Source organism: Podarcis erhardii (genome assembly GCF_964252035.2).
Source record: "Podarcis erhardii genome assembly, chromosome: 4".
Classification (NCBI taxonomy): domain Eukaryota; kingdom Metazoa; phylum Chordata; class Lepidosauria; order Squamata; family Lacertidae; genus Podarcis; species Podarcis erhardii.
Window position 1 is genome coordinate 74,726,284 of NC_138508.1, and position 26,435 is coordinate 74,752,718.

The window sequence follows — 26,435 nt, forward strand, 5'->3', positions numbered from 1 at the left end:
TTATTAGGCAGTTTGTTTTGCCTTGAATATTTGAATATTTGAATATTTCCTTGAATACCCTTCCTTGTAGCTTGGATCTTGGCCAGCTTGTATTTTTCTGTCCACTCTTGCTTTCTAGTGCAGCCAGCTGAGTTTTGACCCAGAAGTGTTTCAGTAGCTTAGGCTACCCATAGCAGAAAAACACAAAGCAAAACAAACAAAACTGAGGTGCAGGTTCAGCTTTATATACTGGCCTGTTTGTCACAAACAATTGTGCTTTTATTGAAGTGGCTCTGACAGAACAAAGGTTCACCCCACCACCAAATATGGTAGACCTGAACAACTTGTTTTACCAACCCAAATGCAGCCCACCAGCCAAGGATTTTGGCTCACCAGATGATTGACAATTCGGGGGAGGGCAACTGCTTTGCATGCAGAAGGTCCCAAGTTCAACCCCTGACATTTCCAGGTAGGACTGGGAATGTCCCTTGCCTGAAACCCAGGAGAGTCACTGTCAGTGCAGAAGGTATTGATTTGGGTGGACCTGGTCCAATTGACTCAGTATAAGGCACATTCCTCTTTCTCCTCCTTTCCCCCCCAACCTTAGGCCTTTTATCAGCTGCCACATGTGGGTAGTAGATTGCCCGTTATATAAACCTGAAATATGGTGATTGACAATGCTTTTTTCTGGGGGGACGCAGGGGTACACATACCCCTAAACATTTTGTGAATCTAAGTTCATTGAGGGGCAGTATTTCAATATGAGTAGGAAATTACATACGCTTCAGGCTACAGACTCTGTTAACCCAGAAATAGTACCTCAGGTTAAGAACTTTGCTTCAGGATGAGAACAGAAATTGTGCTATTGCAGCATGGCGGCAGCAGGAGGCCCCATTAGCTAAAGTGGTGCTTCAGGTTAAGAACAGTTTCAGGTTAAGAACGGACCTCCGGAACAAATTAAGTACTTAACCTGAGGTACCACTGTACCGCTAAACATTTTTGTAGAAGAAAAGCACTAATGATTGGTAGAATGAGGATCGACAGCCTAGTTCAGGCTTCCTCAACCTCGGCCTTCCAGATGTTTTGAAACTACAATTCCCACCATCCCTGACCACTGGTCCTGCTAGCTAGGGATCAGGGGAGTTGTAGGCCAAAAACATCTGGAGGGCCGAGGTTGAGGAAGCCTGGCCTAGTTGGATGGAGCTGTAGCAATAACCTCCCAGCAGGAGTGTTGCTGAGTTTGGGACTGTGTGAGCACACCAGCAGAGCCAATCTGGCGCTTGTTCGGGGGCACTTGTTCAACCCCCCAACCCTTTGTCAGGAGCTCGTCCTACTCTCAAGTAGGACCCTGGCAGAGACACATGCCCGTTTGGCATGTTCTTTCCCTCCTGGTCTTTCGTTTGGGAGCTTCAAAAGCTTTCTTTTGCCCGAACATCACAGCGACCGATGCCAACAGACATCAGCACACTTAGGGATCCGCAGAGTCTGCACAGTTCGCGTGACAGATGTCAGCAAAGCATTTTGGCTAATCTACAGTGGTGCCTCGCAAGATGAAAAGAATCCGTTCCGCGATTCTCTTCGTCTAGCGGTTTTTTCGTCTTGCGAAGCAAGCCCATTGACAGCTTAGCGGATTAGCGCTATTAGCGGTCTAGCGGCTTTTAGCGATCAGCTGAGAGGTGGCTTATCAGCGGAACAGCTGATAAGCGGCTTAGCGGCTTAGGAAAGGGGGGGGAAGCGAAAAAACCCTGCGGGAACTCGCAAGATTTTTTCGTCTTGCGAAGCAACCCCATAGGGAAATTCGTTTAGCGAAGCGCCTCCAAAACGGAAAACCCTTTCGTCTAGCGGGTTTTCCGTCTTGCGAGGCGTTCGTCTTGCGGGGCACCACTGTACTTTATTTACATATAAACACACACGGAGCACTGCAACCTGGTTCCCCCTCTCTCTAGCATCAGACAGCAAAGAGAAAGAACAAAGGACAATAGTCCCACTTCATGGAACACAGTAACACAAACATCCTGTCTCTGTCACTTCCCACTTTGTGTATCACATACACCGTCATGTGATAGACAAAAATCCCATGACTGCAGTCATGGAGCAGGAATTCTAACACCCTTGCTCCTCCTGGTAAGTGACAGCAGTGCAGCTGCCAGAGTCTGCTGCCCCACTGGATGAGCTTCTTTGGAGTAAATCCCACGAACCAAGTCTTTCCAGCAGAGCTGTTATTGATCACAAGCAGGGCTGCCTAGCTGTTTTTTTCAGCTGGATGTTGCTCAAATGTTTACCGATGAAATTATCCTTTAACAGGTTTTGTTTGTGCTCCTGTTGCAAGCAAATGAAACTTTGGGTTCTGAATGTTTGATGATAGCTCTGAATGAGTCTGAAAATGAGCTTCTTCTCAAGATATATTTGGTTAGTGAGACTTGCTTCTCTTCCCCCCCTAAAGGTTTGCCTCCTTTGTCCAAAGCAATCTGAAGCTGCAATATTGACTATATCATGAAGTAGTGTTCTTTTTATGTGGAATTTGGTGGGTTGAGCCTGCTTTATGGAGATGAGTTGAACATAATTGTCAGTTCCTCCGTTGAACTAGTGCTTTTACAATCTGTTGTAAATGAAGTAAAGCTCCCTTATGGATTTGGAAGGGTTTTGAATTCTTGCAATTAATCTTTTTCACTATTGCATAGTAACCTGGTAATGTTTTAGATCTGGGATTATGTTCACTCTTAAGAGGGATCACCAACCCTATGAGTGGCATTTACAACACTTTCTCAAAACTCAAAATGTGCCCACTGGTCCAAAAAGGTTTACAACCCCTGGGATATAATATGACAGTCCATTGAACAGTGCAATGAGGTGGTGAAGGTTCTCTGGAATTTTTTTTACCAAGTTGCTTTAGAATGTTGCAGAATATAATCAAAACATGTTCAGTTTGTGGTCTCTATGTGGCATCTGGTCAACTGGTCATTCACATTATTTGACTGTTGTTGTTGTTGGGGACAGTATCTTTCAGCCTTCAAATGTCAGAGTGAACAGGACTGATTTTTTAATTCCTCCTGAAAGTCAATAATGAAGGAGACGGATGTACCTCATCAGGGAGGGCATTCTACAAATGGGGAAGTGCCACTGAAAAGGCCCTGCCATGGGTCAAGGCCAACCACGGATTTGTAGGATCCATAATGCTGCAGTTTTAAGCATGGCTGCTAGGAAGCAGGGACTCAGCTACCTTAGTCAAAAAACAGTGTTTTGAATCTGTTATAAATATGCAATACCAGATGGCGCTGTAGAGCAGAAAACTTTTCTATGCTATTTTACATGGCGTTTCCCCCCGTTTGTTATAACAATTTAATTTCTAGCTATTTTCCCCCCTGTGTGTAGATCCACCCTAAGTCACACTGAATTCATTGGCCACATTATCATAGCTCACAAATCTCATTTCCTTCAGTGGTATTTCCAAAGCATTCCAGTGATATTTCCAAACATTCAAAGGATAGTTCCATAGGCTGGTCAGAACATGTTTCTGCTTCATATGTGTGAGCTATAAGAGCTTGGGCTCTTTGGGGCACAAATCGACATTATTAGCCTTCACTTTTTGTTCCATTAAACTTCTTTTTAGCACATACAGTGCACCCAGAATGTGACAAACCTACGGCTTCTCTGCATTTTTCTTCAGGTAGAGGTTTGACTGATATTGAGTGTGAGTAACTTGGTATGAACTCTGAGCAGGAATTTAAATTCTCTAGATGGAATACATCTATGGTTCTTTGTTTGAGAATTGCTTATTTTTGTCGTCCCCCCCCCCCCGCCAACAATCAATTGAATGCATTTTTACTTGTTAAAAGGGACCCCTGATCATTAGGTCCAGTCACGGACGACTCTGGGGTTGCGGCACTCATCTCGCTTTATTGGCCGAGGGAGCTGGTGGACAGCTTCAGGGTCATGTGGCCAGCATGACTAAGCCACTTCTGGCGAACCAGAGCAGCGCACAGAAACGCTGTTTACCTTCCTGCCAGAGGAGTACCTATTTATCTACTTGCACTTTGACATGCTTTTGAACTGCTAGGTTGGCAGGAGCAGGGACCGAGCAACGGGAGCTCACCCCATTGCGGGGATTCGAATCACCGACCTTCTGATTGGCAACTCCTAGGCTCTGTGGTTTAACCCACAGTGCCACCGGCGTCCATTCTTACTTGTTAGTCAGCCCCAAAGGGCTCAATGGGGCTTATTCCCGAGAAAATATGTTTTCTGTGAATTCTGTTACAAAGATAAATTTCTATCAGAGCTTCAGTCATTAGATTTCCTGAATAAATTAAGTTATAAATGATAAACCTTGAGGGATCAGCTGCTTTTCTCTTAGCGGAGAAAGAGCATTGAACAAACAACATAAAATGTATAGAATGTAAGCTGACATTGTTGGTTTAGATATTTCCATCTTGTTTGCTTAGTCCTCTGTAATTTTCCCCCAGTTGTTTCTTTAAATCATTACACACCTACTAGAGACCAGTTGTGCTTTGACCTTTTGCAGGCTCATTCTCACAGAAAGGGCTTTATGTGAGTGTATTTGTGAGAGGGGTAATTTTTCTTTTTAATATACAGCAGTGGTTCTCAAACTTTTTTCCTCTGAGCCACAGCTTCAGAATAAAAATTTGCTTGCACCACACCATTTTTTTTTTATTGATAAGAAATACATTGGAAAAGAAAAAAGAAACAACTAGCAGTGCTCGTTTATATCACAGAACACAACTACTTTATAATACGATTGTGGAAGATCCATAATATGGGTCATGGGACACGGTCACAACACAAGAAAATATATAGTCTGGGCAACTGAATAATACTCACTGTACTTTGCAGTACAGCACAGGAAGTTAGGGAGACTCACATTATTATCTAAATGAGTGATAACATTGTCTTTTATGCTGTGTGGTGAATGACTATACAGTGCTAGAACATATGGAAATCTACCCCCCTTTGTTTTCTGTGGCTGCAGTATTTGTAAAAAGTAACAGAAGAAGTAAACAAAATATGTTTCTGAGTGAGCTCAGGGGGTTCCCAACATTTGCTCAAAATTCAGCCCAAAGTGTCAGCTTGGTAATACTTCAACTCAGCCCTGTAGGTATACTACAGTGATCTTCAGTTAATATAACACTGCATAGGTGTTATTACTGCCCAGACAATTGTTTTTGTTTGTTTGTGTGGGATCTCAATTTTTTGATTGAAAAGGGCTCTGTATTTATATGAGTACTGTACATGAAACCCTTGTCAGAGCAAAACAACAGGATCTTTTCAGGTTTTGTTTCTATGACTATTTTCTCAAGAGTACCTCTTTTGTGTTTGGGGTCATCCACTTAGGTTGTTTTATTTATTTATTTCCTGGGACATGTCTTAAGGTACTTTTATATACCATGCTCCACTGCTTGTAATAGAGAAACAAAATGAATAAAACATAGTATGTTATTTATTCATACTCTACCAAAAGAAGCCTAATACGATGTTCATTAGGAAATGTTCTCTGTGAATAGATTTGCCGTATCCCCCAAAGTGAAAATCTGGACAAAGTTGTTGAGCTTTTATTTTTTGGAAACATCTAACAAAAATTAAGTTTTGGGGCTTTTGGGAGATTTCTTAATTGCCCTATTTGTCATACGTCTGGGTTTTCCGCCTAGACGCCATTTTTCAGCTCGATTCCCAGATGTGTCCGGGGAAACCTGGATGTATGGTAGCCTTATCTATATCTGCCTGAGGCAAAGGACAGCAAGGCAACTAGACTAGCAGTTGACTTTTACTTCAACTGGCGATTGGACAGAGTGCTCCACCATGACTGAAGAAACCAGTCTAGCTTAGTGGGTCTGGTGGTACACACACTTCCTTTCTGCTAACATTCTGGTGTTGCTCCCTGCCCCCTAGTATTGGCTGCCTGAAGCTGCTGCATTCTGTTTAATAGTAGGGCTGGTGCTGTTAATTTCCTCATTAAGTACAGTGGTACTTTGGGTTACAGATGCTTCAGGTTACAGATGCTTAAGGTTACCAGCTAACCCAGAAATAGTACCTTGGGTTAAGAACCTTGCTTCAGGATGAGAACAGAAATCGTTTGCCGGTGGTGCGGCGGCAGCGGGATGCCCCATTAGCTAAAGTGGTACCTCAGGTTAAGAACAGTTTCAGGTTAAGAACGGGCCTCCAGAATGAATTAAGTTCTTAACCCGAGGTACCACTGTAAATGGATATAGGGTAGAAGATTGAAATAGAGCAAACAGGAGAACTTTCCTTAAATACTAATTGTCAAAAATCCATTGAACCTCTTGCATTACTTTCTCTTTAGTAATGGCAAATGCAATCATAAATGAAGGGGAAATGTTCTTTTTAAAATCGCCTTCTGGATTATCTCATATATCTCAGAGTAGTCAAAATGGAACAATCTATGTTCAAATACACTATATGCCACAATGTGTAATATTTTTTCAGTTGTGTTGCTATCAGCAACTGTTTTGACCCCTTCTGGTGTCCTCTGCCAGCATACTTCTTCAACACAGTGCAGACTTAAAACATATATTCAGAAATCAGCAATCAACTTCCTTATAGTTGTTAGTCTTTGAATAAAAAACTGAGTGGACTATCAAAAACATATATTTTCTGCATTTGGGCTGGGAAGGCATTCATTGTTTTAAATTATGAGACTACAGTATTCTTGGATTGGTTCTTAAATATCCCTTTACCACCTGGGACTCCCCAATGCCACAGCCTTAGCACTATGAATTTTAGATTGACACACCCCCAACAATGTATGGAATTGTCTAACAAAATCCACTCAAGCTCTTTCTCCAAAGGAGTAGGAAGCTAAATTTCTGCTTCAGTCTGTCCTATTTTTTTAGAAACTATGTAATCCCACACTGTCTGGCAGAAGTCACCAGAAACGAATAAATTAGCTGCTGATAACAAAATACTGAAAAACTTTACATGGAGCAGACAAAACAACAACCGCACAGTAGCTTTCAGATATGTGAAATCTTACCTTACTGCAAGTGATTTGTGGCATGTTAAATATCCATTTCAAATTCCTGTTCTGTTCCTCAGAAGGCCTTGTGAGAAGATGTTTCTTCATCTCAGGGAATTTCGCTTGAGGAGAAGTTTAAAAGTAGATCTTTACAGTATTTTTTTTACAATGAAAGAACGAGCTGTTGATGGTTATCCTAGGTAAAGGTAAAGGGACCCCTGACCATTAGGTCCAGTCATGGCCGACTCTGGGGTTGCGGCGCTCATCTCGCTTTATTGGCAGAGGGAGCCGGCATACAGCTTCCGGGTCATGTGGCCAGCATGACTAAGCCGCTTCGGGCGAACCAGAGCAGCGCATGGAAATGCCGTTTACCTTCCCACTGGAGTGGTACCTATTTATCTACTTGCACTTTGACGTGCTTTCGAACTGCTAGGTTGGCAGGAGCAGGGACTGAGCAACAGGAGCTCACCCCGTTGTGGGGATTCGAACCGCCAACCTTCTGATCGGCAAGTCCTAGGCTCTGTGGTTTAACCCACAGTGCCACCCGCGTCCCGATGGTTATCCTAGACAATCCAAATACCAGTGAATTCTGAAATAGCAAAGGAAATGCTGTGGATGACGTAAGATGTCTTACACCATATCTTGATCATTATGTTACTGCCATACTAAGTCAAACCCTTGGTTCATCTAGTTTGGTATTGTGTGTAAGTTTGCTCAGCCTCCCCTGTGAGATGGCAGTTGCAGCACAGCACTGCTCTGCTGCCATTGCCGGGATCCTTGAGCCAGTTCTCAATGCCCGGTGGGAGATGTCCCAATCTTTCCCTCTGGCCATGGACATTTGAATTTGGCCTGCCTGCAAACTGGCCAATCACAGGAGGGCCTTGAGGCAGGTTTTGGATGGGTACAGCTGACTGGGACTCCTGCTGTGGAGCCTTTACTCAGGTGCATTCCATGGGCTTAAATAATGACCACCTCCTGGACCCGGCACCACAGTCGTCTTTGGATCTCCCAGCCACCCTCCTTGGCTATATGGCTCACACCACTCACTATTGAGGGTGTTGCCTTTGGTATGACCTTGCTATGGAACTTTCGGTCGCTGTATTTGGGGCCAGGGAGGAATTTATTCCCCATAGTAACTTGAGCCCATGGAGGGAGCTTGTGGTGTACAACAGACTGGTGCTATGCGTGCATATACAAGTGCAAAGAGCCATGGCCATTGTGTGTATTGGTGTTTGGGGGGCAGAGATAACTCCTACAATGTGTTTTGTACCCATACTTGTGTGTAATAAGTTTAGGGAGTCTGTGCTGAGTTCAGCTGTTCATTCTGTGATGGGTCTCTGTCTAAGATTAAAATGGAATACTGCTGAAATCTGAATTCAGATAAAATGGGCAACAGAAGCTAAACCTTTTATCAAGTTTTCACCCTATTGTGACAGAAACAAAAAAAAAGAGTCACAGGGGTTGCTTTATTACTTTCCGTTCAGACAAAGACATTCTAATGAAATTAGCAGTGAATGAGCTTTTGTGGAATGGTGCTTTCATCAGAAAATAAATCTGAGTAATATTTTAAGTATTGCTAACTCATTTGAAGGTGATAACTGTAAATTCTTTCAATTATATTAAACCTTTTGCAATTGCATTTCGTTTAATGAAATTACCCACTTGATGGCTAAAGAAGAAGAAGATTGTTTGTAGAACCAATCTTGTGGACATCCTTAATCAAGTTGGCATGGAGGCCTTAAACATTTATTGAGATATTCCATCTTGCCACTTCCCTCTTAAATATTTGCAAACAGGCAGCAAAGTAATGAAAACTGAATGAAATGCTTTATCTTGTTTCCACAGGGGGAACATCTATGTAAAAGTGATCTGATTGTTGCAATTACAACACTCCAGCCACGAGAATGTGGTTGTGAGAGAGGAAATTGTGTCTCCCCACAATTCAAGGTTTTGTCAAAAGTAGGGGGATTTGACATTCTTCCAATGTGAGGACAAAACGTGCATGTCCTTGTAGATCTAAGGATGAAATCCTGAAGCATGGCACAACTAAATTAAGCTTCCTCTCTCACAACTTCGTTTGAACTCAATTGGTTACTAGTTAGTAAATTAAATTGTAAACATGAACCCTAAGCTACCAAATAGGTGACTCAGGATCCTCAGGGTGGGGCTGCATGTTGAAGTGGGTGTGGCCCAAACATTAAAATGGGTGTGGCCAAAGTGTAAAAGCAGGCAGTGAAACCTTTCCAGGTGGATATAGCTTATGGACTGTGGACCAGTCACTTCTGATGTTGACGTGCCAGTATTTGCCTTGAAGACGTCTCTAAGCACTTAGAAGGGAAGATGTGACTAGATCTTTACATCATACGGAATAAGACTTAAAAGGACAACAACTGGACTAATAGGGTTGGTCCCTCCTGTTGTTGCAGATTGTTCACAGGACATTAGCGGCGATGCTGGGCTCCCTGGCTGCCTTAGCTGCCCTTGCTGTGATCGGTGATGTAAGTAGCAAAATCTCATATGTTCCTTTTACAAACTCCCAATTCCTAAATCCACTTACAACCTTGCCATGATCAGCAGCCGTCTTTGGAGGGAAGAAAACATTTCAATGAAAGTGTCTGTAGTCATCCACACAATTTAGCGTAGGCACAAAATGGCTTGTGTTGTATATTTGCATGTGTGAATCAGGACAGGGACCCTGAGAGTTCTTTGCAGGTGTAAGAACTACACACACACACACACACACACACACGCACACACACTTATAGGTATATAGTTCTTAAGTGTGCCATCTATATATATATATGATTGCCTCATATAGATGACACACTTAAGAAGGCTTCCTAAATTCGTTATGCATAATGATGAGACATAGAAGGAAAGCATCTCTGAGATGTGCTGGCCACAAGCTGTTAAGGTCTTGATAGCCATGTGACAGTGGAGAACTAATTTAGATTTCTTTAAAATGGGATTAGACAAATTTATTGTCAGGAGCTGGAGTCAGGCGTAGGTCAGCAATAAAATAATAAAACATCAGATGGCAGTGAAGTTAACTCTTTATTCAAATGAACAAAACAGCTCATCCCTAGTGGTCACAGCAACCTTTCCCAGTAGGTCTTGCCCCAATGAGGCAGCTGCAAGGACTGAAGGCCCTCACCTTCCCACTGCTCTCTAAGGCTCTTCCCCTGGTTAATTCCCCAGCAGCCTAAGGCTTCATCATCTTGTCTCACGTTGCTCCACCCTCTTCATTTCTCTCTGTGTTCTGTGAGACTGGCAGGGGCAGGGGAGCAGGGAGATGGTTGCAGCAGGACGGGGAGACCTCTAGGATTCTTCAGCAGCCTGCCTCATCTCTGTCTCCTGAACCTCCTCCTCTCCTGCCTTTGAGTCTGCCCTCTGCCACAGCCTCTTCCTGCTCACTAAACCCTGTTGCCTCTTCAGTTTCTGACACCTCCTCCCCCTAGTCTGCTCCCTCTTTTCCCTCTGACCCTTCACTGCTGTCCAACCACCAATCCCCTGGCTCTGAGCCTTCTTCCCCAAGGGTTCCCCAGCTGGTGCCTCCCACCATTCCTCTGCATCCACCATGGCATTCATGGTGGATGAGGCTATCAATGCTTGTAATAGCTCTATAATACAGCATGCCTCAGAATTTTAGTTAAAGGTAAAGGTAAAGGTACCCCTGCCCGTACGGGCCAGTCTTGCCAGACTCTAGTGTTGTGCGCTCATCTCACTCTATAGGCCGGGAGCCAGCGCTGTCCACAGACACTTCCGGGTCACGTGGCCAGCGTGACAAGCTGCATCTGGCGAGCCAGCACAGCACACGGACCGCCGTTTAACAAAAGTGGAAGCCCACAACCTTCACTGTAGGAAACTGTAGGTCACTGTAGGAAAGAGGATGCTGGACTAGAAAAGCCTTTGGTCTGATCCAGCAGGAGTGCACTTATGTTCTTAACAATACCCTTTTTGTTGTGATTTTCTTCTTCCGCTTCGTTATCTGCTCAGTTCTTTAAATTATTATAAACATTCTTAGCACAGCACAGCGGACAAAATTCTTGCCAAATCAACATTGTTTTTAAGAAAAACTGTTCAGTTTTGTCTCTTGGTTCTTAAACTTGAAAATTGTTTTTCCCTGAACTCCTTTTGAACTGTCCACAGAAAGAACCTGCATGATATTATCTTGTCAGCAAAACAGCAACTAAAGGAGCCCAGTATTTCAGTTTTCATTTATGTCTATAAAGGTACAGTAAGATATAGAAAAACAAAAATAATAAGACAATAAAAAATGCTTAATGTAGGCACCTTGTAAATGAGCCCTTCAGGTTGTCTGCGTTTTACAGTGCCAACAGAGAAATTCTTGCAAAAAGATTAACTAATTTCCGTCAAAGTGCATTTTAATAGTTTTTTTTAAAAAGAGTTTGCATTTGCAGAGCTAATCGCTAGGTAGGAGATCTATGGGATTAAATGATAATTGCACTCTCTAATTGCAGAAGCCGAGCCTGGTCAAAGTAGTGGCATGGATTGATTATGAAACTCTGGCGCTTTTGTTCGGAATGGTAATTAAAAACTTCTATATATACACCTTGTGCCTTAAGTGTTCTGGAATTATATTATATCAAACTTAATTGTTGCTAAACGTTAAAAAATATCCTACATTTGAGAGCAGCTACAGTCATATTAGTTCCCTTTGAAGCTTTTCCAGTGTAGGAATTTGGAAATTTAATGCCTCTTAATGTGACTGGAAGCTTCTGGGCAAATTTAGGGTTGGCAGATTTTGAAATCATTTTGGTATCCTCCATTGGCTTTTGTGGTAGGAGAAATAATTTCATAATGCAGGGGAGCATGCATTCCAACAGATATGACGTCAAATTTTTGCTTTGTTAGTACTGACCAGGGCTTTTTTCCAGCCAGAACTCATCGAAACTGAGTTCTGGCATCTCTTTGGTGTGTTCCAGCAACTCTGTAGCGTGGCAGCATGTTGGCACATCAGCATGTCGCTGGAGGCTGCGCGACAGAAGCTGCGGGTGGCATTGTACTCTGTGTTGCATGACGGAGGCTGCGGGTGGTATTGCAGAAGGCAGCATAAGGCTCCCCCCCTTAAAAACAAGCTCAACAAGTTCTAGCACCTCTTTTTCTAGAAAAAAAGCCCTGGTACTGACTATCAAGTGACAAGCAATAAATAGATCCTTAAAAAACTGGGAAGCAGTTTGCACTGAATCTCCGATCATTTTTGATCTAGTAAAGATTAAGTTTTGGGGCCCCTCCAGATGTTTTTTAAATATATATATATTGTGCATCCATGATTACTTGTACACTTGCAAAATATTTGGACTGGATATACTGCTTCATTTCCGACGAGTGCGTGTCCTGTAATTTCCTGGTTACATTCTGTAGCTTTTTATACCACAAACATCGTGGTTTATTTTTATTTTTGTTGCACTGTTGTTCCAGAGTTGAAGTAATGCAGTGACACTGGGGAAGCATATCAGAACAACTACTAAAATGGAAAAATGTGTGGATGGTCCAGTATAAATTGACCTGCGCTATTATTGCATCTGTGGCACACTGCAGGATACACCCATAAAAAGACCTCAGTGTGGAGGGTGCCCTGGTGAATCCCTCTATTCCAAATGAAAACCTGTGCATTCCCTTTTAAGTTTAGTAAGGGAAAATATATGTGCAAATTTGAACAGAAGGATTCTCCAAAAATGGGAAGGGGTGGGTGCATTAAACCATTCTTTATTGATGAAAACTAACTCTATAAATAGTAAAATATTTTCTTTTTTTAAAACCTCCATAGATGCTTTTAGTTGCCATCTTTTCTGAAACTGGATTTTTTGATTATTGTGCAGTAAAGGTAGGTCTGTTCGTCCCTTCTTTTTAGTGGAAAGCATTTATATACTATTTAGCACTAGAATTTAATAATAGTTTGCCATCTGTGCTATACAGAATAAAAAAAAGCATGCTTGAGTCCATTTGACTGTCTCCTTTCCCCTCTCAGGTCAATTACTTATTTCTAGCCTATTCGTGCTTTGATCATTACTGGCAGACCTTGCAAAAAAAGCAGCAACATTCATTCTATAATTTTCTAAAGGTTTTAGCAGATGGATGACGCTTTTGGCAAAATTATCTTAGAAGAGATGGGTAAGGGCTGTAGGCACAGTGCTCAACTCTCTTAAATCCTCTTTAAATTACTGGTACTTAAATGCTATTAGTATCAATAAGGCAAAGAGGACCACTTCTCAATTAAGTAGTGGCAAATGGTGAATGCCTGCCGCAGCATGTACTATCAGTTTCAGTGAACGTGCATTGCTATAATATAAAATGGACTCCTTGGGAGGAAGAGCGGAATATGCGTTTGATTTTTAAGAAATGACAATAAAACACACCTTTGCAGCATTTTACAGGTACTCATAAATTTTAAAGTTAGGCACGATTAGCTTTGGCTTCATTATATCTTAGGGAATGTATGATAACACTGGCTTTTGTCTTCTGAAATACTTAGATTCGTAAGGTTTTCCCCACCCCCTTTTCCCGTTTTGAAAAACTGGCAAAAGTCACTTTACCACAGCTTAATAAATACTGTACCTCTTGGTATGAGGTGATGCTGAATGACAGCCCCACATCTAGTTGCTTAGCAAGAACTGTGATGTTGTCCATCGTGCCAATCAATTCCATCATATTTCCTCTGTGTCTGTTTTTATTAGGCTTACAGACTCTCTCGAGGCAAAGTGTGGGCCATGATTATCATTCTCTGCCTTATTGCTGCGATTCTCTCAGCCTTCTTGGACAACGTTACTACAATGCTCCTCTTTACCCCAGTCACCATAAGGTAGTTCTTCAAAAAACAAGCAAGCAAGCAAGCTTGCAAACAAAACCTCACAAAGGTGGAATGGGCAGGGGATTCAAACCATTTTGAGTGTCCTAATATGCCATCTGAACACAGGCAGGTGGGAGGTCACCCTGACCACGTGTTCACTCAGGTCGCCTCACCTCTCTCTTGACTTCAGCTAGGCAACCCATATGGTCAGCTCCAGTGTGGGCTGTTTTCTTACAGTCCCAAGAGGCTGGGATTGTGTTTGTCTTTACTGGAGGAGGGAAGGAGGAAGATAGACCTAGCAGGCAGCCTGTGGGTCACCAGGATTTTTGCAAGAAAGCTATGGTTGGGAGAAAACAGACCCAGGGAGGAATCTACCTGGAGACCTTCCAGAGAGAGATGAGTCATCATGTGAGTCAGAGCATGGTGTGGGCAGCTACGTTTATTGACTCATGTGCTTGCCCCATTCATGCATAAAGGTGGAGGTGGAGGCTTGACCTTAGACTACCAGGCATTTGTATGTGTGATGGCAGCTGAACCCAACCTTATCTCTCCATGCTTTATTCTTTCAGGCAGTTCTGCTTTATTCTTGCTTCAGTTCTGAAGTGCAGCCCACTTCAAAACCTGAAGCAAAGTGCCTGCAATGATGTGTTTTCAGTTGCCCTCACCACTGTGTAATAAAAACTTGACTTCCACCCCTAGCTTCATTTGAGGACTGTTCCCATCATATATAGATGCACACCTTCAATATACTGACACTCATTTCTCCTGCCTGCTGGTTTGTGAGTTTTCAGCTGGAAATTAGTCTTGAAGCCCAAACAAAAGTACAGTGGTACCTCGCAAGACGAAATTAATTCGTTCTGCGAGTTTTTTCGTCTTGCGATTTTTTTCGTCTTGCGAAGCACGGATTTTGGAAAAGCTTCAAAAATCACCAAAGTCTTCAAAAACCTCAAAAAAGGCTACCACACCGTGTGCTATGAGTTGCTCCTTGAAGTCAAATCGCAACTGCACCCCCTGAATGCACGGTTTCAAGAAAAAGGAAACAAACTTGCAAGACAAAGGAAACAAACTTGCAAGACGTTTCCGTCTTGCGAAGCAAGCCCATAGGGAAATCCGTCTTGCGAAGCAACTCAAAAAACGAAAAACTCTTTCGTCTTGCGAGTTTTTCGTCTTACGAGGCATTCGTCTTGTGAGGTACCACTGTAATTGTACTTTCCCCCCTCTCTGATATTTTATTAGGCAGAGCTCCACTTTTCAGCCCATAATGGTAGAATTGTCCCTGAGTAAAATAAATATTGCTAAGGTATTGGTTGTTTCAGATATGCTGCAAAATGTGGAAGTTGACTTAACTGGTAATAATTTATGTGCGCATATATTTTTCATATGCAGATGTCACGGCGACATGACTTTTTAATTTCCTTATCTGGAACCTCTCTCTCTCTCTCTCTCTCTCTCTCTCACACACACACACACACACACACACACACACATTGTTTTTAAACAAGCTCTTCCTCCCCTCCCCTCTCTCACTGCTGTGTTAGTCATTCACTTTATTTTGTTGCTGTCTTCCTCAGACTTCTTCAGTCCAATTTTAAAATGGTATTCTAAGCTGCTATTACCATGGTGATGCAGCTTAGTAGAAAATTCTCCTGATTCCTTGACAATAAGGCTTTAGCCCTTTACCAGCGGTGCATGAAATATGATCTTATTTTCTTGTCACATTTTGTGGCAAATTCAGTATTTTGCAGGAGTTACCAAGATGAATCCCAATCCTACATACTGGGGTGGACAACCTCAGGCCCAGGAGCCAGATGTGGCCCTCCAGGCATTTCTGTCTGGCCCCTGGGTTTGTCCCCAGCCAGTGTCCCTTTCCTGGGCCACACCAGTCACCATTCCTGCTCTACACTCTTCTCAAGTGCTTTTAAGCACTTGGCAGGGCTAAGTGTCCTTAAACTATGTGATTGCGTCCTGTTTGCCTGGATGGATGTGTAGAGTAGAAACCTTTAGCTTTTTCTGTGGCTGGAATGTAGCACCCATCAGTTGCTCTGTTATGTACTGAAGTTCTCACCCTGGGCCAGCAGGGGGATACTGTAGATAGTTTTCACTCAGGTCCGCATATGCAAATAAGGAATTGAAAGTGACGTTCAGTGATTGGATAGTTACAGAAAGTTGTTACTGCTGCTTTGTAGTTGAGCTCTATATAAGCAGCTTGGCTGAACCCTTCAGCCCAGTTCTGTTCTGGCCTGTGAATAAACACGAGCTGTCTGAAGAATCACTGTGTCGTCTGATATGTTCACCCACAACTTAACACGCTCTGTTTACTTTTGTATTTGACCCCATCACATTTGCCTCTGGCCTTGCCTACCACTGGCTTGTGGCCTCTCTGCTGAAAAAGGGTCCTCACCCCTGTTATATACCAACCCATTCTCTAAGGGGGGGGGTGTCCTCCATATAGCTAGAACAGCACCATCCATGCACAAGGCAAGCTGGTTTGCAGAAATACAAACAAACACCAAACCAGTCCAGTTAGGCCTGAGCATGGGGCAGGTTTGGGAGGAAATGGAATGGAGTGCCTTGGAAAAGTCATGGCTGGCTGGAACCCTGGAACAGGAGCGCTCCACTTCGCAACATTTTGTCGCAGGGCCCGCTTGTGAATACTAGTCGTCTTGCTTTTGTCAATAGGAAAAGGGATTTAAGGAGAGGAAGTGGAGGAGCATTGCAAGCAAACTGCAAGCAGATCTGCATCTATTATAATTTCCGCTAGATTCCACTGTTTGAACTGTTTGTCTGTTCTTTGCAAATCAGGTCTGTACAAGAAAGCTGCCATCTAATATTCAGCAAAGTGAGGGACTATTATGTGAATGCTCTTCTTATGATAAGAGCGAAAAATGATTTGCTCATTGGGGCGTGGGACACGATATTTATTTTTATCTATCACAAATACTAATGGGCTCTCTTTCTGGTGCATAGTTTGAGCTAGCTTTGGAAACATAAACCAGCGATTTTAGAAATCATATGAAAAGGATCAGATTGTATTTTTGATCTGTGTCTTTGCAGGTTATGTGAGGTGCTTAACCTAGATCCCAGGCATGTCCTGATTGCCGAAGTAATCTTCACAAACATTGGAGGGGCCTCTACAGCTATTGGGGACCCACCCAATGTGATTATTGTTTCAAAGCAGGAACTCAGGAATGAGGTATGTATTGCTGCCTATTGTGCAAATGGAAAATAAATACAGATGCTCTATTCAGCAGTGCTTATCTGTTCTTCCCACTGTGCTGAAAGATGAAAGACTGCACCTGTTCTGGCACAGAACCAGTTGTTATTTTTTTTCCAGACTGATGCTGTAAGGGATAATGCTAACCTGAGGAAAGGAAAAAAAACAAAAACACCACACACTAATACATAATACATATGCATCTCATCTCTGATTAATATAAATTCTACTTTAGTATAAAGGCTGCAGTTCCATATACACACTTACCTGGAAGTAAGTTCTATTGAATTCACTGGAACTTACTTCTGAGTAGATACACATAGGCTTGCACTGTAAGTGATGGAAATTATGGGATTTGCAGCTGGGTAATTGGTTTGTTTGCTTGTTTGTTTGTGATTTTGCCATCCATTTAATCAGGCTTTTTAGTTGTATTGACCATTGCCTTGTTTTCTCCCTTCTCCTTAATCTGGGCATACACACACATACACATACACACACAGAGAGAGATTTTTAATTTTTCAAGCATACAAATCCAAAACATCAAACAACAAATGACATTATGGATGCAGTATTGATATGGGAACAGTTTAAAATATATATTTTCCTCAAACATTTTATAATTAATATACAGAATACACTTTCCCCTTAAACATCAGATACTCTGTATGCTTTCCATATGCACCTTCTGGTTTTTATAAATATAACAGTAGCTTTAATATATCACCAGTATTATAACTTCTGGTTTGTTGCGTTTGCACCGAGATGCACTTTTATTGCCATGTCATGAACACGGATGGAGGGATTTGTTGCTGTCCTGGGATTTTCCCTTCTCTTTCTTTCCCACAGTTGAGCTTTGTATGACTTGTGAAATGTTAAGACTCGTCTCCTTTACTTGAGGATATCCCCTTCTTTTAACATTTAAAGCATGACTTTTGAAGACCGGTGACTCCCCAAATATCTCAACTTGATGTCATTTATACTTGAAAAAGGTCTATCACGGTCGTGGACATTTTTATTGGCTACTCAAGCTTCTTCCAGTGTTAACCTCAGCTTGCACTGACACTGTGTGAACAACTTGGTGGATAATGGCTGCTTACCGGGTCACAGGGTGGGCAGCAGATGTAGTCCATCATACCAAACTCCTTCCTCTTAGGAGCAATGCCAGGGCTAGGCAGTCGGCAGTTAGGGAATTCCCAGGCTGGCCACTGGAGATTGGCGGGAAAGCCCGCCATCTGTTATTTGAATCCTGGCCAATCCGGCTGGGCTATGTGGGTGGGGCTTGGGACCCGATAAAGGCTGGCTGCGCTAACCTCCAGAGACACAGTACATTAATTTAATACAACCCCAACTGGTTTTTGGGGGGAGTCACTTCTCTATGTATGTGTGACATATGAATATATATATACTTCTCCTGGAGATCCTAATTGCTCCAAGATGATACTTTCCAGAAATACATTGGGTTCTCGCTATGTGTGTGCTTTTTAAAATGTTTTCCTCAGACAGATGAAATACAGTCTTCAAGTCTAGATTTTTAAACATAGGGAATGGAAATCTGAAAAGCAGCTTATTGCCTCAAACAGAAATAAAATAATACAAAAACTGTATTTTATGTTAGGCATCGGTTTACTGTGCTTGATAGATCTCTTTCTCTCCTTTATAGACTTCATCTCTTGCTCTGCTCAAAGACTGTTTGAATGCATTTAGACTTGCCACAATTTGTTCATTAAAACACAGAGATAAGGATGTACTTTGTAGAAAAATGCAAGTGAACTAAAATGGGAAATATTTCCCAGCAGTGATTAATAGCCCTTCACTCCCACTCTGCAAAAGAATAAAAATTATTGGTACCCTCTTTACATAACAGAAGAGGTATATTTCTTGTTCTCTTTGTTTCTTCATTGCTTAGATGGGCAATATGCATTAACAATAAGTCTATCAGCTTGATCCTACCCAGTCACGGAGGAGGGCGGTTGTTGCGGCCCGTCGTGGGTCCCTCAACCCCCTATGGGAGCAATGTCAGGGGGCTAGGCAGCCAAGCGTGGGTAATTCCCAGGCTGGCCACTGTGGATTGTTGGGCTTTCCCACCACAGGCATATTTTGAATCCTGGCCAATCCGGCCGTGCCATGTTTTAAGACTCTGGAAGCAGGGACTGCTAGAACACAAGTTGCCCTGGCATTCCAAGCCAATCGAGGATGATATACTACGACAATTTTTTACTTAGTTACAGAGCCATTTAAAATACAAGCTATCCAAATTCCTGGGAGAATAAAATGTTTTAACCTGACCATGCCCAAACAGTAATCCAGTGTGCACCAGCCCAGCCAACATTAACTAGATAGGGTGTAAGATCTGTCTTCAGTGAAGAAGAAGAAGAGTTTGGATTTGATATCCCGCCTTTCACTCCCTTTAAGGAGTCTCAAAGCGGCTCACATTCTCCTTTCCTTTCCTCCCCCACAACAAGCACTCTGTGAAGTGAGTGGGGCTGAGAGACTTCAGGGAAGTGTGACTGGCCCAAGGTCACCCAGCAGCTGCATGTGGAGGAGCGGAGACACGAACCCGGTTCCCTAGATTACGAGACTAACGCTCCTAACCACTACACCACACTGGCTCTCAGTGTTGTTGTGTGGCACCCAATTGGGCAGATGCCAGGACCTCTGCTGTAAAAGGTTATGAAAAGGATTGTCACATCCTTTTGTTTCTCACCATCATTTAGTATTAAGAGCTGTAAGAGACCCAGTGTAGGTAAAAAAATCAAGCACCTGGTAGTAGTCCTTTGTATATGGCTCTGGGCTGCATATGTCTTGGAAAACCACAAGTCTATTATTTATTTATTTCAACATCTTCTCAAAGGAGCTCAAGGTGATGTACTATATTTTTCAATGTAGTATTGGAATGCTGCACAGTTTATTTCTGTAACACTTTAAAACATTTCCCCAGGAATCTTAGGTAAAAAGTTGCCCGGTTTAATTATTTTTAAAAAACGCACACAACCAAATGTTTTTATTTTTGTGGTGCAGGATTGACTACCTTTGTACCCATAAATTGTCAACATTTGTGACTTTGAGGCTTCAGAGATTATAACAATTTCCTATCTTAGCTTTACACTGCCTGAGAGGTCATAAACTAGTAGACCATAAAGTAAAAATGTCGCCTAAAGTTTCAGAGCACCCCCTCCCGATAACTCCATAAAGTTTTCTGAAACCTTTTAAAGCTTAAGCTCTGTTATTGCTTTTTTAAAATGTTCATGTCTTGAGTAGTCTTGTCTTGCTTGTCATGATTTCCATTTTCGCAAAAAGCAACGACTGTGATTCTTAGCTCATTTCAATACGTTTCCTTTTCAAATTAAGCATATTTCTGGAACATTTCCAGTTCTGTTCCACATGGAAGCAAGAACATTTTCCTAATATTAGCAGCCACCTCAATATAGCCGAAGGACTGTCACACACAAGATGGGATTATCTTACTTATCTTATGTATGTAGTATATGGCTCTTGAAGTAATTGTGGGAAGAGTAAGTTACAAAATCTTGGCAGATGCTCCTTTCTTGGGTGATGTAAAGGGAAGCACTGACTTCAGAGAATGCTGGATGCTTGAAATCGTGTAACACATCTTAATCAGCAAGAGATTCACATACCAGCAAGAGTTCAAAAGTTTAATTTAGTGCTACATGAATGAGACTTTGCTGGGTGAGTCTTCCCTTCCGCTGGTGCAGCCTCAAGATCAGAAGCTTCTGCTTCTAGGGATGGAGAAGAAATTCAGTTCAGCATGCATTTAAAGATGAATGCAACAGATTCACACTTTCTGAAAGCTGATCGAAAACACAAAAAGGAGGGAAATAAATTAATTATAAATTATATATTTATTTGAAGTTAGTCATTTTATATCAAAAATAAGTGTTACAATTGGAACATCCGCCTTTGACTCGTAGGCGTGGGCCAGAAAACACCTGTCAAAAAATTATTTAGCTGAGATTCCTGCATTGCAGGGGGTTGGACTAGATGACCATTGGGATCCTTTCCAACTCTACAATTCTATGATTCTGTGATTAATCATTACTAACTTCATCCTCCCCGCCATGCATTAAAGAGCTGTTTAGGTCAGAAGACAGGATAAGAAACATAATAATAAATGTTAATTGCTATCACCATCACCTCAATAAAACAGAGTTCAGTGGAATACCAAGTTTGATTATTGCAAATAAAATAAAATAAATTCCACCATCCTTTCTGGTCACATCCACACCATACATATAAAATATGTTTAATTAATGTACATGGCTTTCCCCCAAAGAATGCTGGGAGCTGTAGTTTGTTAAGGCTCCTAGGAATTGTAGCTCTGTGAGGGTTAACTACAGTTCCCAAGATTCTTTGGAGGATGCCATGAATGTTTTAAGTGGTATAAATGTACTTCAAATGTATGGGGTTTATGTCAGTGGAAATTTGCTGAGCATACACCTAACTTCTCAACTGAAATCAAGGAGCTAAACGTAGTGCTATATTTTGGCTGGATTATATTGCCAAGTACAGAAGGAGACCTGCACTGTTCTGTGCCGTTTTATGTATCGCACTGAGAGTTGCTGTAATTGATTCTACTTCAATTATATATCTTTTATTCCCAGGGAGTGGACTTTGCAGGATTTACAGGGCACATGTTTGTTGGGATTTGCCTCGTGCTTCTTGTCTCCATTCCTTTCCTAAGACTTCTCTACTGGAACAAAAAGCTTTACAACAAAGAGCCAAGTGAAATTGTTGGTGAGTTTGAGCTTCAGATTATATATTGGGGAAGGGGAATAGATGCAATAACCAAACGAACTCATAACACCCTTGTGTTTTTAATCATATAAAAATGGCTGCTGCCAAGTCCCTTTCTTTGTTATACTAATGGACCATTGCTTGTTTTCTTTAGCCCTCAAGCCATTATTTCCCCTTCTTACATCAGAGATTTGTTGCAGAGAGCACATGGTGCAAAGTGTATCAGATATAATGAATCAGGGTCTTGGGAACTGGACCTGTTCCAGTCTATTTTGTTAAATTTATATAATGCTTAATAGAGTTCTAAGCAGTTTATAAAATACAAAGCTAGTTATACGAACATTAAAATATGAACATTCAGAATTAATCCCACGTAGAATTCTTCCTGTCATAGGCTGCCTTGGTTATTGAATGGAAAAGCAGAACAGAAGTTCTGAAAATAAACACATAAAAATTTGTGTGTGTGTCTCTTCAACAACAACCAGATTTAAGAAGACTTCATAAAAGGCCATTAAGCCTTTTTAATATAAAGCTGAGAATCTCTAGCTGAGATTCTTTCATTGCAGGGAGTTGAGACTAGATGACTTTTGGGGTCCTTTCCAACACAACAGAGTGGCTGGCTAATAATAATAATAATAATAATAATAATAATAATAATAATAATAATTCCAACTCTAGGTTGTAGAAAACATCTTTTCCAGTCAATACCTTCAGATCTTTTCTAACTTAAAAATTCTGGCTATTTCACTGCAAGTTTTAAAAAATGCATTTAATAGTAAATACCATTTTTTTCCGGTGTATAAGACTAGGGTTTTCCCTTAAAAAATAATGTCAAAAATTAGGGGGTGTCTTATACATGGGGCCATCTCCCCTCATTTTCTTAAATCTGAGTCCCCCAAAATAGTCTTATGCATGGGGGTATCTTAGAGACAAAAAAATACGGAAAACTTTAAAAGCTGGCAAAACCCTAGAGCCCAGTTCACACAATTGCAGATCTTTAAATACTGTACTGTACATTGAGTGGAACAAGGGGCTAATGATGCCCCTCCCCCACATATGAGGATGCAATATGTGATGTAGTTATATGTGCATACATCCGGCAAAAAATAATAGATTTCCGTGGTCCTCGTAAACCTTTCATAAGGATTGTGGGGATTAGTTGTACCCATTGATAGGCATGTAATATGCACAGGATTTTAGTACCTTAACGCGATTGGGGGCCACTTTTATTTGGTTATAGGTTTTGAGGTTTTCTTCTTAGAGGTTTTTCACTGCTTTAAGGTTTGTTTGTTTACAATTTTATGATATAAACAATTTTTTTTGAATAAATGGTATTGTAAAATGACTGGTAAAGGTAAAGGTAAGGGGTCCCCTGACCATTAGGTCCAGTCGTGGCCGACTCGGGGGTTGCGGCGCTCATCTCGCTTTATTGGCCGAGGGAGCCGGTGTACAGCTTCCGGGTCATGTGGCCAGCATGACTAAGCCGCTTCTGGCGAACCAGAGCAGCGCACGGAAACGCCATTCACCTTCCCGCTGGAGCGGTACCTATTTATCTACTTGCACTTTGATGTGCTTTCAAACTGCTAGGTTGGCAGGAGCAGGGACTGAGCAACGGGAGCTCACCCCGTCACGGGGATTCCAACCACTGACCTTCTGATTGGCAAGTCCTAGGCTTTGTGATTTAACCCATAGCGCCAACTGCGTCCCTAAAATGACTGGTAAGGATGAGCAAATCTGCCAATTTTGGTTTCTCTCAGTTTCTTGTTTTTCCCCTACATTAAATTCAGTCCTCCACATTTCCACATCAGTATGCATTTTTAATAGAAAACTCCTCATGAAAACTCCTCATCATTTAGTGCGAATTTCTCCGAATATACACATTTTTGTATGTGATGTATTACAATATGCACATTTTTGCAAAGCAAATTTCCCTAATAGGGTGCATATTTGCATGTTAGATTTATTAATATATGCATACTTTGGTATACACACTTTCGTACACTTGACTTGCAATTTGGCATTAACAGTGTGAATTTCAAAAGATGCCTGTGTTATTGTTTGTGTATTGTTTCAGAAAGCGCAAATTTGACAGGCTTGCCTTTCAATGCAAACTGAATTTAATTCCGTCTCCAGTGGCTAGCATAGATTTTGACACACATGCAGCCTTCATATCTGATTTTCCATATGCAAATTTTGCACTGGGGATCTGTACCCGAGTACAAGGCATTGTAAGAAACGACATTCATTTAATTGGTAATGAGACACAAGGCTAAAATCCCAAGGCATTTACTTGAAAGCAAATCCCCCTGGAAACAAAGGAAGGGTTGAACTCTTCCTCAAGCTTGGGTTATTTATTGAAAAACAGAAAAGAAATGGAAGGACATGCTGTTGTTTAAAAATAGCATAATCATCCATACAAAAAATGGTATATTTAACTAGCCAAAATTCTGCTGCCCTTGAAGAAACAAGCATATTCAGGCTCAAATTAGACTTGTCATCTGTGGTACTCTGCCGCCTACTATAGTCAGATTCAGCAGTTCTCGTAATTAGCAAGCGATCTTCTTTTTTCCCTATAATCAGCAACAAGCTACATCATGATGGAGCCAATCAGTACCTGCTCAATAAAAGCAAATACTAAAGTACTAGTTCTATTAACATTTTCTGTAAAATGGGATGGGAGAGGTGATCAAAGAACATTTCATTAAAAGGGAGCTGGGGCAATTTGGCTTCAGAGAAGTAACAGAATGTCTGCAAGATGTTTTAATGGGTCTTTTCTATCTCTAATTGCTGTGGTTTTGCGATAACCTTCAATAGATTGTTTGAAGCAGCTGTTTCAATCAACTTGGTGTCTGCTATGTTGCCCTCTGATTACCAATCAAACAAGCACTGAATGTATATATAAAGAACCAGTTTACTGTTCTCTGCTGCTTTGATTTCCTTCCTTGTCATATCCTTTTGAGTACTGCGTGTTGCTGTTCAGCTGCTTAAATTAGAAAGGATTCACAAGACTGATCTTTCCCACTGTAATGAGACTACTTGCACTCTGTAGGGATGTTCATATGTATTGCAGACTTTTCTTTTTTAATTAACTGTTTATTGAAGGCTTTTCAAGTTTTGACAGAGTATAGAATCATAGAATCGTAGAGTTGGAAGGGACAACAAGGGTCTTTTGTACACCTGACTTGCAATTTGGCATTAACAGTGTGAATTTCAAAAGATGCCTGTGTTATTGTTTGTGTATTGTTTCAGAAAGTGCAGCACACTTAAGAGTGGTCGATTCATAATCTGGTGAACCGGGTTCGCGTCCCCGCTCCTCCACATGCAGCTGCTGGGTGACCTTGGGCTAGTCACACTTCTCTGAAGTCTCTCAGCCCCACTCACCTCACAGAGTGTTTGTTGTGGGGGAGGAAGGGAAAGGAGAATGTTAGCCGCTTTGGGACTCCTTCGGGTAGTGATAAAGTGGGATATCAAATCCAAATCCAAACTCATCTTCTAACACATCAGATTGCCACCGAACCTCTGCTTAAAAACCTCCAAGGAAGGAGAGTCCACAACTTCAGTGTCAAACAGCTCTTACTGTCAGAAAGTTCTTCTTGATGTTTAGTTGGAATCTCCTTTCTTGTAATTTGAAGCCATTGGTTCGAGTCCTACCCTTCAGAGAAGGAGAAAACAAGCTTCCATGTGACAGCCCTTGAGATATCTGAAGATAGCTATCATATCTCCTCTCAGTCTCTTAACCTCTTTTCCAGGCTAAGCATATCCAGCTCCTTCAACCGTTCTTCATAAGGCTTGGTTTCCAGACCCTTGATCATCTTGGTTACCCTCCTCTGCACACGTTCCAGCTTGTCAACATCCTTCTTAAATTGCAGTGCCCAGAATTGGACACAGTATTCCAAGTGTGGTCTAACCAAGGCAGAATAGAATGGTACAATTGCTTCACTTGATCTGGGCACAAGGCTTCTGTTGATGCAGCCTAGAACAGCATTAGATTTTTGTTTGTTTGTTGCTTCTTCTGCATCACATTGTTGACTTGTGTTAAGCTTGTGGCCCCTAAGACCCCCCCAGTACTCCATGCTTGCCCCACCTTTGCAGCAAGTTGGCTGTATTTCCACAGCTGCCTTCCCCCTCTTGTCCTAATCCAACAATTTTATTTATAGGGTTTTGTACCCGGTAGGCCACCTGCATGCAGATGGTCACTGGTTCAGTTCCTGGCACCTTCAGATAGGGCTGGAGACCCACCACCAGTCAATATAGATCAGGCTGGGGAACATCCTTTGGCCAGTGGGCCAGATCCTTATCCCTGCTACCCCTTATGCACGGAGAGGCCCACCTGTCAACCATCTGATGTAACAATGACACCAGGACTTCAAAGCACCACCCAAGACATGCCAAGAGCCCTGAACATTGCTTTGAAGTGTCGCTGATCAGCAGGGTTGAAATCACTACCTGTCAGATGACTGGTGGTGAATTCAAGCCTGCTTTGTTCAGTAGATCTGATGCATAAATCAAGTTCCCCATGGGGAACGACGATGCAATTTACAATCGAATGAAACCAATACTTAACACAGCACCAAAAATACAGTTAAAAGCAGAGAGTAAGCATATATAGTACCTAATGGGACATGCTTCCTCAAGAACTGAGTCTGACAGAGCAGCGGTGCTGCCTCTGCATTAGATGTAGCAAAAAAGCTATA

General features: G+C 41.9%; 1 protein-coding gene across 2 annotated transcripts in view; it reads left to right on the forward strand.

Moving 5' to 3' along the window:
* Positions 1 to 26,435, forward strand: part of OCA2 (OCA2 melanosomal transmembrane protein) — a 165,788-nt gene that overhangs the window by 64,716 nt on the left and 74,637 nt on the right. For both annotated transcript variants that reach the window (XM_081858972.1, XM_081858971.1), the window contains exons 10-15: positions 9,391 to 9,462; positions 11,446 to 11,511; positions 12,756 to 12,812; positions 13,663 to 13,787; positions 16,830 to 16,968; positions 21,609 to 21,741. In XM_081858972.1, coding sequence (XP_081715098.1) covers positions 9,391 to 9,462; positions 11,446 to 11,511; positions 12,756 to 12,812; positions 13,663 to 13,787; positions 16,830 to 16,968; positions 21,609 to 21,741 — 592 coding nt within the window. The remainder of the gene's footprint in view (positions 1 to 9,390; positions 9,463 to 11,445; positions 11,512 to 12,755; positions 12,813 to 13,662; positions 13,788 to 16,829; positions 16,969 to 21,608; positions 21,742 to 26,435) is intronic.